The following is a 17,503-nucleotide window of genomic DNA, read 5'->3' on the forward strand; positions in this document are numbered from 1 at the left end:
TTTTTCTTTTTCTTTTTCTTTTTTTTGGTACCCGGGATGGAACTCAGGACCTTGCGCTTGCCAGGAAGGCACAGTGTCACTGAACCAAATCCCTGGCCCTTGACCAATTATTTTTGAAGGTTTACAAAGTGCTATGCCTTGGGCTAGCCCTGGAGTCCATGACTACTTGGCCATAAGGAAAAGAGTTTGACGGGAAAGGAAAATAAACTCAACACAAAGCAACATGAGGGCATGGAAGCCACACGGAGTGCATGTCCAGGGGTGGCCATAGTGCTGAGAGTGCATCCAATGGTCACACTTGACCAGGCAGCCACCCAGGAAGGAACCACCATGATGCAAGACCCCGTATCCCAGCAATTCAAAGTGCTGTTACTTTAAGTAACAAACAGTATTTATTCATGTGGCCACTGTCAGGATTTGGAGATAATTCAATAATCCTCCATATTTGTATTTATTATAAAATTATAATAGCATCAAGGTAAAATTTAAGAAGAAAACTGCCTATAATCTACTCCCACAAAGATAACAAACTGAATACCCAATTTGTGTCCATAAGAAGGTGAATTGTGCACAGTATCACTGTAGTTGATGAACAGATGGTTTAAAAATATAATGCTTATTGACATGAGGCATCTTGCCTTTCTGTCCTTTGTTCCTCTCTAGCTCTAGTTCCAGTTCTGATATTGCAGCAATGACCACTGAAAGAAGAGAACTCAGAAGCATGGACGTGAAAGCTCCACTCTTTGCTGTCACATCATTTGCACTGATGCCCACAGGAGGAAACAGAACCAGCCCAGCCAGGGAGAGAACACACCTTTCTGTCCATCTGCTGAGTACAGGCATCATCAGGCCCTTGGTCATTTGTTTCATTTAGCAAAGGCTAGACATGACCACCCCACTTTACAGAGGAGGAAACTGGAGATGAGTTAGAAACCTGTTACCCTCAAGGAATGAGGATGTCATCAGTTAATAACTCAGAAGGAACCACATCCTAATTATAATGCTAGTGCTCCCTGTGGGCACAAGCACGGGCTCAGCTCTCTCTCTCACAAAGACCAGTGGGCTTTGTCCTACAGACTCCTCTGTCCATGGCTGCTAAATGCATGATGGACCCACACAGTGTCCACAAATCAGCTGTTATGGCTTGTGTCTAGATATCCCCCCAAAGCCTCATGCAGTCATAGGTAGCCTTTTCAGAGGTGGCTGGATCTAGAATGTGTTATGTTGGGATCAAGGGTGTGAGATTACTAAAGTAGTCCACAGTGGGCCAGGGATTTAGCTCAGTGGTTCCGCTGCCTGGCCCATAAGCACAAGGACCCGAGTTCTATCCCCAGTACAAATAAATAAATAAATAAAAAATAAAGTAGTCCACTGATTAGTTTGGCATAGTTCTAGGTGTGGATAATGGGAAGGTCCACCCTGAGTATAAGTGCTACCCACCCTAAGGAATATAACAAGGGACAGAAGAGGGCTGCTGTCCTGGCTTGTGGCCTGCTGCTTTCTCACTACTTTGCTGCTTTGCTGCCGTTCATCCACCACGAACTGTTTCTCCTCTGTGATGCCTCTCTGCCATGTCAGCCAGCCTTGGAGCCAGCCAACTATGAACTAAAACCTCTACAAACTGTGAACTACAACAAAGCTTTCCTCTTTTAACTTTGGGTGTCAGGTATTTTGTCTCAGCAATGCAAAAAGTAACTAAGACACCAGCTATATTTTAAGAAGCAAAACACGAAAGGGCTGGAATTTGAATTACAAATGCTGCTAATGTGAACCAGAAGGTTCCAGCTCACCAAACCATTGCTTGGTGCACTCTATGACAAAGTGTAGGGTCCACAGCAAGTGTCCTTGACAGGGTACCAGCTGCAAAACCCCCAGTGAGTATGGACTGCTCTTTAGTGTCTTGACTAAGGGACTCTGTAACTGCCCCATTCTCAGTCTTTAATCAAGTAACAAATTCTACAACTACGACTTCATGAGGCTTCAAAGCAAACGACTCTCTCACCTGTGTTCAGGGGACTGACTGGTCCAAGCCAAACTTGGGGGCCTCTCCCATCACAGTAACAGCCTCTGATAGTCAGGTCCCACAAAATGCCTTCCTGATTTTTTTCAAAATTCTTTATTTATATCTTCAGGCTTTCCACTCATTAGGAGCAGTAAAACAATTACAGGCTTCCCCCAAAGACCTAAGTTATTTTGTTGTGGTGGTGGTGGTGGTGGTGGTGATACTGGGAAATTGATCCCAGGAGCACTTTACCACAGAGCTACGTCCCCAACCTTTTAAAATTTTTGTTTTGTTTTTGGTACCGGGGATTGAACTCGGGACCTTGCACTTGCGAGGCAGGCACAAGAACCACTGAGCTACATCCCCGGCCCTTAAATTTTTGTTTTGAGACAGGGTCTTGCTGTCTCAAGTTACCCAAGTTCAGCTCAACCTGAAATTCTCCAGCCTCAGCCTCCTGGGTAGCTGGGATTACAGATTTGCACCACCACACCCAAAAATATAAGTTTTTAAAATGTCAGTGAAACTTACAGCACTGGGGGTATGGCACAGTGGTAGAGCACTTGCCTAACATGTACAAGGGCCTGGATTTGATCTCCAGTACACCAAATTAAAAAACAAAACAAACAAACAAAAAAAACAACCTGGTCAGAACAAACTATAGCTTCCTAAGAGCTAGGAAGAGTTTTCCTGATAGGCGTCTCTTCTCTAAAACCAACAAAAATAAACTCCTCCCTATTAGCTTCACTTCCAGCAGCACAGCACTTACCTCCTACCTCTGCCATGCCACATCCCTACTTTACCATTACCAGATCTGGGTTTTCAAAGACCTCTGGCTGGCCACCCTGCCACTTTCCCCCCACACTTGGAGTCAAGTGGCCCCTAGTCTCACCAAGAGAGGCAGTCCTTGAGGGAGTTGTAGTAGGGGAACCTGGAGACCACACACACTGCAAAGGGCACAAAGCAGCCGGCAGCGCCAACTATACTTGGCCAGGATGGCTCCCAGTGTGCCGTGCCATTGTAGAAACAGCGATCATCCTAGGGAAAGAGCAACAGGGACATTGTCACATACACCTGCAGTCCTGGCATCCAACAGTCGCACATCAGTACAGAGACAACATAGGGGTGGGAAAGGTCCCTCAACATGCTGCCCATGTCCCAGCCAGAACCACCTACCAACTGCCATGGACAGGCCCCATGTGATATATGCCTCTGCAGGGCACTGAGGTCACAAAAATGTACCAGATGCCTGTGGCCTGAGGATGAAAAGGGACACACAGCCAGAACACAACGGGACACAAAGCAGGCGAGCTGACAGCAGCAGCTACACAGCAAGGCAGCATCTGCATATGCCTGGGATTTACTCCATGGCATACAGGACAGAGTCCATCTGATTATATCTTTTGCCTCTGGTCAGTCACAATGGAAGCATAATTCTTTCCCCAGCCTCTGAGGACAAAGAGGGAGCAGGGTCCCCTAACAGCTCCTCAAGGGCAGCTGTTTCTCACCTCACAGTCTTGACTAGACAGTACCCCAACACAGGATGAGTGAAATGTGCTCAAAAATTCTAAACCCCCTGAGCAAGGAGGATTGCTAATTTGAACCCAGCCTGGGCAACTTAGTGCCTAAATGAGATCATGTATCAAAATAAAAAATAATAATGGCAAGGATGTACAAAAGCCCTGGGTTCAATCCCCAGTAATATGTATCCCCATGCACCTTGCACAGCAAGTGAAAGATGGGAACATGTGCCCATCAGTGGGTAAATAGATAAATAAAATGTATTCCATCCACACAAAAGGAATAACGAAGCTAGGTACAGTGCTGCATACCCATAATTCCAGCTAACTTGGGAGGCTGAGGCAGAAGGATTTTGAGTTTGAAGCCATTCTGGGCAACTTTGCAAGACCCTGCCTCAATCTAAAATTTAAAACAGGCTTGGGGGCATAGCTCAGTGGTAGAGCACCCCCAGGTTCAATCCTGGAAGGAAGGAAGGTAAAAAAGGAGGAAGTAAAGTAGGGAGGGAGGGAATAGAGCACGCTACAGTGTGAATGAGCCTTGAAACCATCTCGCTGAGTGAAAGAATCCAGACACACAAGGCCCTGTAGTGTACGATTCCATCTACACAAAGTCTGCACTTTAGAGAAATCCAGAGTGCAGGAAAGTGCATTAGTGGTTGCTGGCACAAGGGAATCCGGCAGGAAGGACTTAATGAGTGCGGGGCTTGGGGGATGCAAATGCTTTGGAACTAGACAGTGGTGCCGGTTGCACAGCATTGTGCACGCAATCTACGTTGCTGAACCAAACACTGTGAAATGGTGAAAAACGTGAATCTTATATATGAATTTCACCACAAGTGTTTTAAAAATCAACACCCACTCAGAGGGGGCCACCTACATGCAGGGGTCGGTAGTACTGGGCCACCACGCCATAGGTCCTGTTCCCACACACGTCAGTCAGCACCAGAAAATGGACATGGTCCTCCTTTGGTTCTGAGGCCACATGCATGCCTCCTGCAGACAGAGTGAAAAGAAAGAACAGTCTCAATTGACAACCTTCCCCTGGGGTACAGGACGTGACCATCACTCCTTCTCCATGGGGCACTTTGATGCCCAAGATGTGTCCACTCTGTAGCCTGCTCTGCCCACCCTCTCTCCCTGTCTCTCCCCCAGCAGCAGCTTCTTTACAACTCCTGTGGTCTGAAGAGTTGGGTGAATGATGTGGTGGGGTCAATACCAACCTTCAGAGCTGAGACACACTTTCGGGGCCTGCCTGGTGGCACGGTGATGCTTCTGGGCACAGAACCCTGCCCCACACCTGTCCCAGGTTGTAACCCTGTGACCAGGAAGGGCATCAGGCTCTTGATGGGGACCGAAGACAGGACCTGACTATCCTACATCATCCATCTTAACTCTTCTTAAGACCAGGGAAAAGATGAAGCCCAGAAACACAAGTTTACCATTAACTGGAATTGTGAACTTGAGGACAAAACGCAAACTGAGCCCTTTTTTCCAGTAAACAGAGACAGTGATGGGGAGAGAAGAGGCTCAGGGACATTCCAGAGGCCAAACAAACTTCCTGTAAAGTCAAAGCACCAGTGCCTCAAGGAGCCCCAAAGCGTACCACACCACCTGGCAATCCGCACAGCCGCTCTTTCTGGACTTAGCTTTCCAAGCCCTGGGACTGCACTAAATGCTTTCAACTTCCCCTGAGAGAACACAGAGTCCCATGATCCAACACTGGATGGCGGGGCCCCTGGCTCCACTGCCCACCCTGCCGTCCTCAGCATGCAGACCTCTGGGCATGGACCAACCTGACATAAGCCACTCAGGTTGGCCGCCACATGTACCATACCTGGGAAGCACAGCTGGGGCAGGGCAAGGAGGTCCACACCACCTGGGATGCTGATGTCTTCAGTATCAGGCCCTTTGGAGTCCCCTGGGGGGCCTTTCCAGGGCTCTGTCTTGGGCTTCTCTCTCTTCTTCCTGAAGGAGCGCCTCCTGCCTTTCCCTAGAGTCGCACAATTCCCACCGGCCCCCTGGCTGTCCTCTTTACTGATAAAAGGAGGCACAAAAACGGACAGAACCTCTGGGTCCAGGAAAGAAAGGCTTCTGACTCCCCTCTTCTGAGTAAACTGGAAAAGGAAAAATAAGAGTCACTGCATGGTCTGCTCCTTCCCAGCAAGCATCCTCTGCTCATCTCCTCTGCCTCCCCTCTGCCACAGGCTCCAGTGGCTCTGCATTGTCCTGTAAAGGTGCAGCAGGAGTGTCCTTCCCTCCCGAGACTCATGTTGAGAAAGTTTCTTTTAAGAACTTCCAGGCCCAGTGTTCAAGCGGTCACAAAGCCCTCCAAGCCCAGGGTTTCCATGTGGAATACGGGCAGCAATAATACGCCCTCTTGGCACAAGCACTGCACTCCTGAGCCGACTACTGAGAAGCAGACTTGGAGCTCCAATCCCAGCTCTGTCTCCAACAGCCAGCAGCATATTACTATGCCTCCTAGTGCTCCTCTCACAGGGTACATGCAGGGGATGGGGCAACCAAGTAGGTCAGACACCCAGAGGAGGGGAGCGCCAGGAGCGCGCATGTGCCCTCTGCCCAGGGAGATCAGGGGCAGATGCTGAAGGGCTCTGTGCACCCTCACACTCTACATATACATGTTCACTGGCACCATGCCCTCCATGCCCCTGAGCTATCTCTCAAATCACTTCCTGTCCCTGCTGACCTGGGTGGATGGACAGAGGAGTGAGGAAGATCTGATGGATATGAACAGGAGAGACACATGCCTCCTCACTGACCAAATGGTTCCTTGGGATGGGTAAAAGGAGAACACTTAACCTGAATTCTTTTAAACTTTAAGTTGGTACCAGCTTTTTTTTTTTAAACCATTTATCTTTCCATTCTTTTCCCAAATAATGAAAGAATACATGCTGAATCTTAAACCTCTATTCTGTCCAGATACAATGCTACATAGTTCCTAATGCAGAGCAGGGCTGAGCGTGTACTGCTGCTAGGCTGGTTTCAGATCTTTCAAAGAACTTCTGGCAAAACACAGTTTGAGAGAGAAGGAAGTAGCCCAGGTGCTCAGCAGACTAAAAATAGAAAAGCCTCAGCCACAGTTCTCTGGATTACAGGATATGAGAAAGCAGGAGGCAGTAGGCAAGGGCTGGGAGGTTGGGCAACTGAGAGTCTTTGCTGCCCTAGAAGGAGTATCTAAAAGGACTGCACTGTCCCCACAAAAAGAATAGCCAGCTGGGCCGGGGATTTAGCTCTGTGGTTCCCCTGCCTGCCTCGCAAGCACAAGGACCCGAGTTTGATCCCCGGTACCAAAAAAAAAAGAATAGCCAGCTGTCAACAACTCCTAAGAATCAGGAGCTAAAAGGGAACCTCTCACAGGAAAGGAATTTTACAAAGACAACATCTTCAGTCAGTAAGGATGCTCTAAACTCAATACAATTATTTATATGCTGTATTATTCAAATTCTGTCAACAATTCTTTATATTTGGGGAAAATACACCAGTAGCAATGAAGATCAAACATGGGAATTCTGTATTAGTTCATAATGTGAAAACCTTTCATGTCCTACACATGAAGGGAACCCATGCCTCCAGTCACATGAAACTTCCTCTAAAACTTTCTTACCAAAAGTCAACAGTTCTGACCTAATTAACTGAAAATATGCTTGTCTGCTTCTCCCACTATGGAGAGTTATGGCCATAAAGACTGAGATGTACCCCCACCATGCAAAATCATCTCTTGATAGATGTCAGGTTGTGGGAGCAAGTGAGTTCACATCAAGCAACACACAGGACAGCTGACCAGCCCCTTTTCTGGGGCTTCCCTGATCCTGGCTTCCCTCAGCTCTTCTCCAGCTTCTCACTGTTCCTGCCCGGCCCCTTCCTTAAGGCTGGAGCTCCAGCCTTCCAGACCATCTCACTCCCAGGTTCCGGCCATAGTTCCAAACGCACAGCTCCAAGGGTCCTGCTCTCCACTCAAAACTCTCCACTCCCACACTCTCCTCAAATCTCTCTAGCAATCCCCCTGCCTGTCAGGGGTCCCTTACAGGTTCAACAGTTAAGCTCCTGCTAGTTTCCAAAAAACCTGGTCTCCCACCTATATTCTCTGCAATGAAAATGGCGCAGGTTGGGCCTTTGGAGCTGGGACTCCAGGCTGTGGGCCCACTTCCCATCTGCAAACCCCCACCGTGGGGTCACTGGCCTGGAAAGATCTCCCACATCAGCTCACTGCTGTCCCATGGCATTGGGGTTGCAAACCCAGCACCTGCACAGCTGTAGCTAAGAGTAGGAATAGATTAATCAGGACCAAATCCTTCAAAGGTCCCAGGGCTCCCTATCATCATCTGTGTCCATACTCCCCAAGAGAGGTGCCCCTGTTGAATGACCAGACCAGGCACCTTGTGGGACCAACCAGCCCTACAAACCCTTCTCTGACCTTCCACCGCACTGAGAACCATGTCTCTCCGTTATCATTAGCGCTAATCTTCCTGTGTAAGTATCACACATCTGCATGGGCCACATGACAGTGTGCTCCCGAGCGGCAGACCAGCCGCCCCCTCCACGGTGCCTCAAAACCACACACAGCTACTCACCTCAGGGGTCTCTGCAGCACCCTGCTTCTCGATGCCCTAGGCTCAGCCTGACACCTCCCAGCTCTCTGCTGGCTCCACCTCCTCACCAGGCAAATCCTCTGCCCTCAACTCACTAGAGAGGGCCTCATCCACCCTGGCCAGGATGGTGAGCTCTTCCTGACCCTGACCCCCACCACCCAGCTCATCACCTCCTACGGTGCCTCCTTTCACACCTCCAGCTCCTGACTCATCATGTCCTACAGCTCCTCCTCCCAGGGCTCCACCTCCCCAGTACATCAGAGCTTCTCTGCCCCCCACAGCACTACTCTCTCACCTTCCAGGTTGTGAGGGTGTGGTGAGACAGAGATTGTACTGTATTTCTGTCCCCACATTTAGCTCTTAGGTGATGTCCCTCCATTCACACTTCTAATGCTTGGTGATCTCAGATCTGGACTGAATACTGGTCATCACACTAAAGCCAACACACTCCTGTCATTCCCTCTATTTATCTTTAATTACTAAAACGATGTACTCAAAATCCATCCAACATTTGTCCACCAGTCCATTTCACTTGTGTTTCTTCTTCCCTGTCTGGAAATCTCTGTTTTCTTTCCTGACTGGATAAGCAGTACAGTCTCATTTTCACAAATAACAACAAGAGATATTAAAGGACACACCAGGACAGGAAGACCTTCCCCAGGGTTTTATGACTCCAAGGTAACACCCTTTGTACAGCCCAGGGCACTTCCTTCCATTTTTTATGCACATGTAAACTTACAACATTTTTTAATACTGTGGTCAACCAATTTACACGGTTGTCTTGCCTGTTTCATTGCAGTGTGACTGACTTCCCTGTTCACAGCTGTCACACTATGTGACTGACAGATCAGTAATATATTTGTCCCTTCTCTTCTGAGAAGCATCTGGTACACGCTCAGGTCTCACCAATATGGCTGCACCCATCATTCCTTTGTTAGAATAAATTTCCGGAAATGGATGGCCCCATCACGAGTGTGCATGGATACTCCGTGATACACAGCTTGGCTGTGAAGACAGGTCCATGCCCACAGACTGCCAACTCTGTTACCTCTGCCAGCCTAAGCCAGGAGCTGACAGTTATTTCCTCCTCTCCTGCCCCAAACACTGACTTATTAAACCCCTATACAATAACCACTGTTTGTGTTTTTTTTAAAAAAAGCTCATTATAAAGTTAAAACCACAGCACCTAACTCATTAAGTACCAGATTTACTTCTAAACTAGACTATACAGTGCACTACTCTTTACTGTAGGATTGACTGTTATAAATGAAATAAAACCAAAAATATTCTTTCAATGCCCCTGAACTATACTTTCCAACACAGCTGTACCATATGGCCATTGAAATTTAAATTAATTAAAACTAAATGAGGGCTAGGGATGTGGCTCAGCAGCAGAGCACTTGCCTAGCATGCATGAAGCCCTGAGTTCAATCCCCAGCCCTGAAAAGGAACAGCAAAAAACAAACTGAAACATAAAGTCCAGTTTCCTCAGGAGCACCAGCCACACTGCAAGTGCTCAGTAGCCATATATAGCCAGGGGACATGTATTGGACTACGTGGACAGGGTGCCACCAACCCAGAAATTCTTCTGGACAGTGCTGTCCTAGGAACTGAAAGCCCTCACTCAAACCATAAAAATGTATCTCTACACACAGCAATTATGCCAGTAACCTACACTGCAAAAGGCACTATGAGCACTTTCTGCCACTATGTGATGGATTTATGATGGATCCCCTTACACCACAGCAATCAATAAAGGGGGACCCCGCTACAGCATAGGGCTAGAGAGAAACGTATCACCGTAACTTGCATGGCGATTGACCAATTCTGGAGTTCTTTCTCACCATTCCCAACAAAATTAACACTATCCCCCACTATCTACCAGATGAAACAACACATCAGGGCACTATGCTACCTTAATCTCAGGATGGATACTTCTCAGCACTCCATCCTTGTTTTCATGTGCCACCAAAGAGAAACATATGAACGGTAGAGAAATGGCAATTTTAAAATGTAAAATAAAAAAGTGTTTTTTAAAACCTTGGACATTCAAAAGAGAAATACTATAAAAATTAAATTACATAAAATTTACATTTGGTTAACTGGAACGTTGATGTTGATTTAAAAGGAGGGTCACTCCAGAAATTTAATCCATCTTCTAATCTCCTTTTTCTTGCCACACTGGGATTGAACCCAGGGCCTTTGAGCTCCAGCACTCTACCACTGAGCTACACCACCAGCCCTTTATTCTATTTTATTTTTTATTCTGTGACAGGGTTTCAGTAGGTTGCCCAGGCTGGCCTTGACTTTGCAATCCTCCTGCCTCAGCCCCGAGTAGTGGGATTGCAAGCATGTGCCATCATGCCCAGCTCTAACTCTGCTTTATTTACAAACTCATAACTATTTTTCTCTCCACTCTGCCAAATCCCTAGCAGAATCAGAATATAAAACAAAGAGGGTTCATGTTAAATGCAGAATAGCAAACCATCTCCTCTCACTTTAGCTGAGGAGCACTGCAGCCTGTTAGCTCAGGAAAGTACCAGCATAAACATTCTGGTTGATTCATCCTCTCTCAAAACATTTTTCACACCAAGCAACCAAGAGACATGCTGAAGTGGTCCAGGAAGCAAAAATGCTGAGCTGCCTGGAAGACCACAAGTGACACCAGGTTATTTCCTGTTCTAAGAAAAAGGAGGCAATGCCATTGGGCAAGTTAGAGGCAAAGAGACAACTTTCAGTTGATGAGGGTTGGAGCAGATACACCGACATTATGGGGGGATTGAGAAGTAGGACAGGTGGGAGGGACTCCCGGAAATCATTTCTGAGTAGAGAAATGCTTTTTTGCATAAGTCAAAATTAGCTTTGTACTAAAGCTCAGCAATAGAAACTACTGAGACATTAACAGGCATTCATTCTGTTACTTTTAGAAATATTTAAACTTTTCTTGATGACAACCATGTAGCTTCAGCTGTCTGCTTTCCCTGAACAGCCGGCCATCAAACCCTCATATACTGTTCCAGTGTCATCAGCTGGAGAGAGATGAAAGGACTTCCCCCAGGCACCTGGGCAGGAGACCAGTGAAACCTCTGGGGAAAAAGACAGAGACAACATCACAGATAATGCTGGAGCAACAGGAAAAAAGACAGATTCAAAAGAAAGCCAGGTTCCACAAGTAAAAAAGGGAACACAGGAGAGGAACAAGGAGGAGGTTTTCTAAAACTGCTCTTCTTCCAAAGAAAGGATATGAATTTCCCCACTAGGGAGCAGGGATGGAGGGAAGGCAGAAAAAACAAAACAAAACAAAACAGCTAGGCTTCGTCGCACAACAACTAAATGTAGAATGTTTAAACCTGGTAATTAAATCCACAACTTAAGATCACATTGTTCTGTGCCCAGCAGAGCACACATTACTTAGGAGACAATAAATCTTTGTGTAATGAAGGAAATCATTTAATGTGCTAATCGTCAAGGATTTGGTTCACTAGACCTCGACCTCGGGGGTACTGGCTTGTCAGCACCTTGCTCCAGGCGGGGGCAGCCTGCGGGCCCGGACTCCAGGGAGGCAAAAGGCCACGGGGAAGCGCTGCAGCGCATGCGAGCGCTCTGCACCACGATCACCGCTAGGTACAGATCCAGGTGGCCTCTGCCTCGAGGGTCCCCAGGGAGAAGGGAAAGCACCCCCCTCTCGGCGAACAGCTCTCGTTGGCGAACAGCTGCTGGCCTCGGCCCAGGGCCCGCTGACAGTACCTGCTCTGACCTTGGGCGCACTGACACCCACCCAGCAGGGGCGAGGGGCCCCTCCCAGGCCGTCGTGAGCTTCGTGGGCACAGGCTGGGGTGCACCTCTCGGGGACCCGTGGGACCGAGAGCCCAGGAGCCAGCGGTGGTGGGGGTGACATAGCCGTCGGAAGCCCTTGCCAGCCCTGCTGAACACCGGGGCCCTCGTTCGGGATGCGCCCGACCTGACCTCGCTCTCGGGTCGTCATCCCTCGCTCTGCCTCAGTGTCCTGGACGGCCCCTTACCTGCTCGAGGCTGCGAAGGCTGTCGCGAGGGGCGCCCAGTAGCGCACACAACTCCAGCAGCCCTGAGGGCAGCGACAGGTGCTGCTGCGTGGCCTCCGCCATGGCTGCCCCGCGGACGGCCGGGCGCACTGAGCTCGGGACCCCCCAGGCCGCCCAGTGTCGACCCCGCGCTCCAGCCGTGGGGGAGCCTGGGTCCGGGTAGGCAACCCGGAGCCGCGTCCGCAGAGAGACCGTCCGCGGGGCGGGGCCTGGAGAGCGGGGCGGAGGCCTGGGGCGGGACTGGCCAGAGTAAGCAGACCCTGACAGGGACTGTCGAGGGGCGGGACTACAAGGGGCCGGCAAGGGGCGGAGCCGGCGGGAGGGGCGTGGCCGGCCCCGGAGCCGGCTCTGTAGCCTTAGCGCTCAGTCGTCACTTCCGAACCCGCGAAGCCGGCTGGCGCCTGCGCGTCGTCTGTGTGCTCGGTTCTCTCGCTTCGCTGGTTCCCGCCCCGCAGCCGCGCCCCCTGGCGGGAAAAAGCCCCCTGGTTCCCGCCAGCGTCCTCCAGCCCCGGGGCTCTGCTCTGATAGTCCCCAGCCCACCCTGGAGAGCGTGGAGAGACCAAGGCCCGGAGCACCATCTACGCCTCGTCCAGGAAGCCCTCCGGTGCCCGGACGGCAGAGCCGGAAGAGCATGGCCGGAAGGACCGGCGAGAAAGGAAGGGTGGCGAGCCGGTGCTGGTTAATAACTGCCCGATTAACCTAAGGCTGGCCATGTCCAACAAGAGGCTGAGTAATATTCAGCAGGAAACGAGGTGGGCACCCTGGAAGGGAGCCCAGGCAGCTGGGGCTGAAGGAAGTGAGTTCGGGCAGGCTGCTTCCCTGGTTAGCTCCAGGCCTGGCCTGATCGCTGGTGAACCACGAGGAAGGTGGCAGTCAGCGCGCCCTACCGTCTGGGGCCCGGTCATTGGCTGCAGAACTGAAGGATCTGAGCTCCAGCCCACCCAGCTGGCCTTGCCCCTCTGGACCCTGCCCCGGGCACTTGTAAAAAGGAGGGGAAATACGACCAAGGGACTTTCTGAGTTCTGGTAACCTAGAATTCTAATTTTAAAAATGGAAAAACCCTAAAATGCTTAATAATAATGTCAAACTTCTGTCATCAGTCTAGCCGGGATCGGAGCAATATACCCAGTCAAAATCAAAGTGAGTAGGCTGGGCTGCATTTGGAGACCAACGGAATTCCTTCCCCTGGGCAGAGCCTGGACCACAGCCTGACTCATCAGCAACCTGTTACAGGGTAGTTTCTTTAGAAATGGCTCACCGATCAAAAGCATTCCAGGTTCTTCTTGCCGCGAACAAAGAATTGGACGAGACAAGCCAATAATGGTGCCAAAATATTTATTTGAAAAGTGTGTGGTAAATGTGTATGGGGGAAACCAACTGCAGAGCGAACTTGGGCCGAACAAAGAAAAAAAAAGTTTAAAAGCAAAAATAAAAGTATACCCCGCGTCTGAGAAACACAAGCATGGTAGCAGCTTTCTGTGATGGCCGGTCCACTTTATGGTGTCCATTCCTGGGAGCTCTGGAGAAGTTCTACATACTGGGTTCTGCCATAGCCCTGAGATCTTGTAATTGATAGATCCCGCTCATTTCCCCCAGCCAGCTTTGCCATGCCCTATCTCCTGTATCATAACCAGCATGAGTCTGCAAGCTCCTCCTTGTCCCAAGACTACAAAGAGCCTCAATGGCTCTCCTCCATGAGCTATGACAAGTCATTAAAGTCATTGACTTCAAAAGAAGGGCACACTTGACAGTGTGTAATAGCTAAAGTTTGGAAACAGCCAAAGTGCCCATCAACTGGAAACTGGATAAAGAAAATGTGAGTTTTTTTATAAAATGGAGCACTACTCAGCCATATAGAACAAGAAACTAGAGACATTTAGAGCTAAATGGATGCACATTGAGGCCATACTCAAGTGAAATAAATAGGACACACATGTGTAAATACCAAATAGTTTCTCTGGTGCGAGAAAGTATAAATAAGGATTAAAATGATTAAAATGAATAATTGATAATTTGAATTAGGAGGAAAAGGCCCAAAGTGGTAGGAGAAGTGGGAGGGGAAGGGGAAAGGAAAAATTATAAGAAAAGGAAAAAATGGAAACAAAGTCTTTGTAAATAGGGAAGGGTGGAGGGGGTGAAGGGAGGACAGGGAATGGGGGAAAATAAGAAACAAGATATGTCATGTACAGGTACAAGCATCCCATGATAAATGTAAGCATATTGTATACCTAAAATGTACCAATAAAAGAATTTAAGGGGGAAAAAAAAGGGTACACTTTGCTTATGCTTGTCTGGCTCTTTCCATGGTGTCTTTATTTTTGGTGGCCTTTGCTGAGGGTGGGCCCTGAGTCCTCACCTGGGAATCCCCAGCATCCAGGAAAGAGGCTCACAGGGACCATTGGTGGCATGAGCCACTTTCTGCCTGGGTGATCAGGATTCACTTTGGAAGCCCTTGCAGCAGAGACCCAGAAGGCTCAAGCAAGGGCAGGTCTCTGCTGCCTCTTTTCCTCTGAAGGGTGAAAGGTTTAAGGAGGGACTCCCTCAGTTGGACTGGAAAGCCAAGGCCAGGCTCCAGCTGAGTTTGAGGCTTTGTGCCACCCACTCCTTTAGACTCCCTTTCCTCATCCTGATGCCGGAATCAGGCTAGCTGACCTCTGAGGGGCTCCTGGCCCTGTACTTTGTAATAGTCCCCCATGGGCCATGCTGCAGGTATTGCCCAAGTGCCCCAAGAAAGCTCTGTCTGTCCTTGAGAAATCACCAGTGGGTGTGGAGATGCCACCAATTTGCAATCAAAGTCAGGTGGAGAAGCCAGGTAGAGGCAAATGATGCAGATCAGGGGACCCAGAGAAGAAGTGAGAGTGCCAGGACCTTGGCTAGAAGGGGCACTTCTCAGGTAGGCAGTCTGCCCCACATTAGACTGTCTAAAACCCTGTGGGCTCAGTGTCTTGCCTAGTGGCACACCCTCCCCTTCCACCCATTCCTGTGAAGGATTTTGCTACTCTCTCCAACACCAACAGTTACTGTGAACATCAATTGAGAACATGGATATAAACATAGTTTTGTAAACCAGAAAGTACTGATGAAACAATAGGGGACAGTCACATTGTGAATGTTGTGACACAAGACTGTTCACGTTAAGATGGTTAGTTTTATGGTAGATGAATTTCATCTGAATGAATTTTTAAAATAAAGTTTATAAGAACTCTGTAGTCCATCACACTACTTGGGACATTTTAGTGGGGCTTTAGGTGTCAAAATTCTTTTAAAAAAAATAGAGACTGGGGAGGAATGCCTCATGATTTCATATTTGCCAGTGATTTCTTGTATATGGTTCCAAAAGCATAACCAACGAAGGAATTTCTATTAGCCATCAAAATGAAAAATCTTTGGTGCATCAAAGCACACTATAAAAAGAGTGCAGAGGGCCAGGGATTTAGCTCAGTGGTTTTGCTGCATGCTGCTCAAGTGCAAGGACCCGAGTTTGATCCCTGGTACCAAAAAAAAAAAAAAAAAGAGTGCAAATAGCCAGGTATAATGGTTTGTATGTGTAATCCCAGCACTAGGGAGGCTGAGGCAAGAGGATCACAAATTCCAGCCCAGCCTGGGAAACTTAATGACTTAGCAAGATCTTATCTCAAAATAAAAACAAAAAAGGGCTGAGGATGCAGCTTAGTGTGAAGGCCCTGGGTTCAATCCCTAGTACCTTGAAAGAAAGAGAGACTAAAGGCCACTCACAGAATGGGAGAAAATATTTGCCAATCAAATAGCTGATAAGGGATTAATGTTCAGAACATATAAGGAGAATCTACAAATCAAAACCAAATCTCAAAAAGTGGATCAAGGACCTGAATAGATACTTCTCTAAAGAAGTTATACAAATGGCCAATAAGCACAGGAAAAGATACTTAACAAGACTAATCACTAGGCAAATGCAATTCACAGTGAGAAACATTTGGCCATTTGGTCAACTATTGTAAAAACAATCACTGAAAATAAGTATTGGCAAGGATGTGGAGAAATTGGAACCCTTGTGCACTGTCTTAGTTACTTTCTCATTGCTAAGACAAAATACCCAACACCCACAAGATAAATGAAGAAAGGTTTTTTTAGCTCACACTTTGTAGAGGTTTCAGTCCACAGTCTGGTTGCGAGGCAGGGAAGCATGGCAGAGGAGAAAAAGTTCATGGCATGGCAAGCAGGAAGCAGGGAGCCTTCCTTCTTTCCCTTTTTATTCCATCCAGGCTACAAGCCTATTGGTTGGTCCCACCTACACCCAGAGTGGGTCTTCCCTCTTTAATAAATCCATCATCCACACCCAGAACTATGCTAAACCACTCAGTGAACTGATCCAGTATTAAACACCCATGATCCAGCCACCTTCCAAAGCCTCACCTATTGAGCACATGAGGCTTTGGGGAGACATCCAGATATAAGCCATAACACTATCGGATGAGAATGTAAAATGATGCAGCCACCTTGTGTGAACAGGTAAATTAAAAAAAAAAAAAAGATAAGTAGATAAGTAGATGTTCCTTTACTTATAATGATAATTGTAACCCTATTGCCACCCTGTTTAACACAGCTCCCCAAATGGCTTAGGACACAACTTTCTCAGATTTTTCTTTTGCTGGTTCTTCAGAGCCTTATGTGATATGACATGACTGTTGCAGTCTATTTATATAGACACGGCCAAAGGTAATCAGTTTATTGAGGACTTGCTGTGGGGAGATGTTGGAGGAAAATGGTCTTGCTTTTCCAGGTTAAACACACACACACACACACACACACACACACGAGTGGGACTCTCAGTGATCTGCTCCAGAATAGCATCACTTTGTCCCCTGAAAAACAGCAGGAGCAGGCTGTGTTTGTATGAGCTTCAAGGAGTTAACAGCAGGTAGACACACAGCAGCCTGAATGTCATCCCAGCCATGAATAGCTCCCTTCTACCAGGCTACCTGTGCAAACCTGAGGTTCTGGATTTGGAGCTAGAAAGTTTGGCTCTGCTCCAAGTTGGGTGACCCCCAATCTCCCTGAGCCTCAGTCTCCTTATCTGTAAAACTAGAGCAATATCTAGTTCCAGAGCTGCTGGAAAAATTAAACAAACCACTGATGTGGAAAAGCTCCACACAGAGAACACGACATGCCGTCATGATTACTATAACTGCACAGGTGAGGTACGTCTCATACCTGCATCAAAAGTCAAACTTTGGAGCATATGAGGCCCTGTGCAGTCAACCAGGCCTGTCCCTGCCCCACTCCTGTACAATAGCAGACTTGCAAGCCCCGATGTGCATCCTTCCCAGCCCTGGACAC

The 17,503-nt window shown here is 48.2% G+C and overlaps 1 protein-coding gene across 2 annotated transcripts in view; it reads right to left on the reverse strand.

The window, feature by feature from the left end:
* The window catches only part of Dennd3 (DENN domain containing 3), a 65,177-nt gene extending 52,699 nt beyond the window's left edge, over positions 1-12,478 (reverse strand). Inside the window, exons 1-4 of one of the 2 annotated variants that reach the window (XM_004837888.4) lie at positions 12,149-12,454; positions 5,354-5,633; positions 4,397-4,512; positions 2,892-3,037 (exon numbers count right to left, since the gene is read on the reverse strand). In XM_004837888.4, the coding sequence (XP_004837945.3) occupies positions 2,892-3,037; positions 4,397-4,512; positions 5,354-5,633; positions 12,149-12,250 (644 nt within the window). In that variant the 5' untranslated portion in view covers positions 12,251-12,454. Of the gene's footprint in view, positions 1-2,891; positions 3,038-4,396; positions 4,513-5,353; positions 5,634-12,148 lie in introns of both variants that reach the window. The other variant, XM_087187000.1, reaches the window with a different exon arrangement.
* Between the last annotated feature and the right edge of the window lie 5,025 nt (positions 12,479-17,503).

Source organism: Heterocephalus glaber, unplaced genomic scaffold (assembly GCF_053883595.1).
Source record: "Heterocephalus glaber isolate CG9 unplaced genomic scaffold, H.glaber_assembly_v1.0 deba00000281, whole genome shotgun sequence".
NCBI lineage: Eukaryota > Metazoa > Chordata > Mammalia > Rodentia > Bathyergidae > Heterocephalus > Heterocephalus glaber.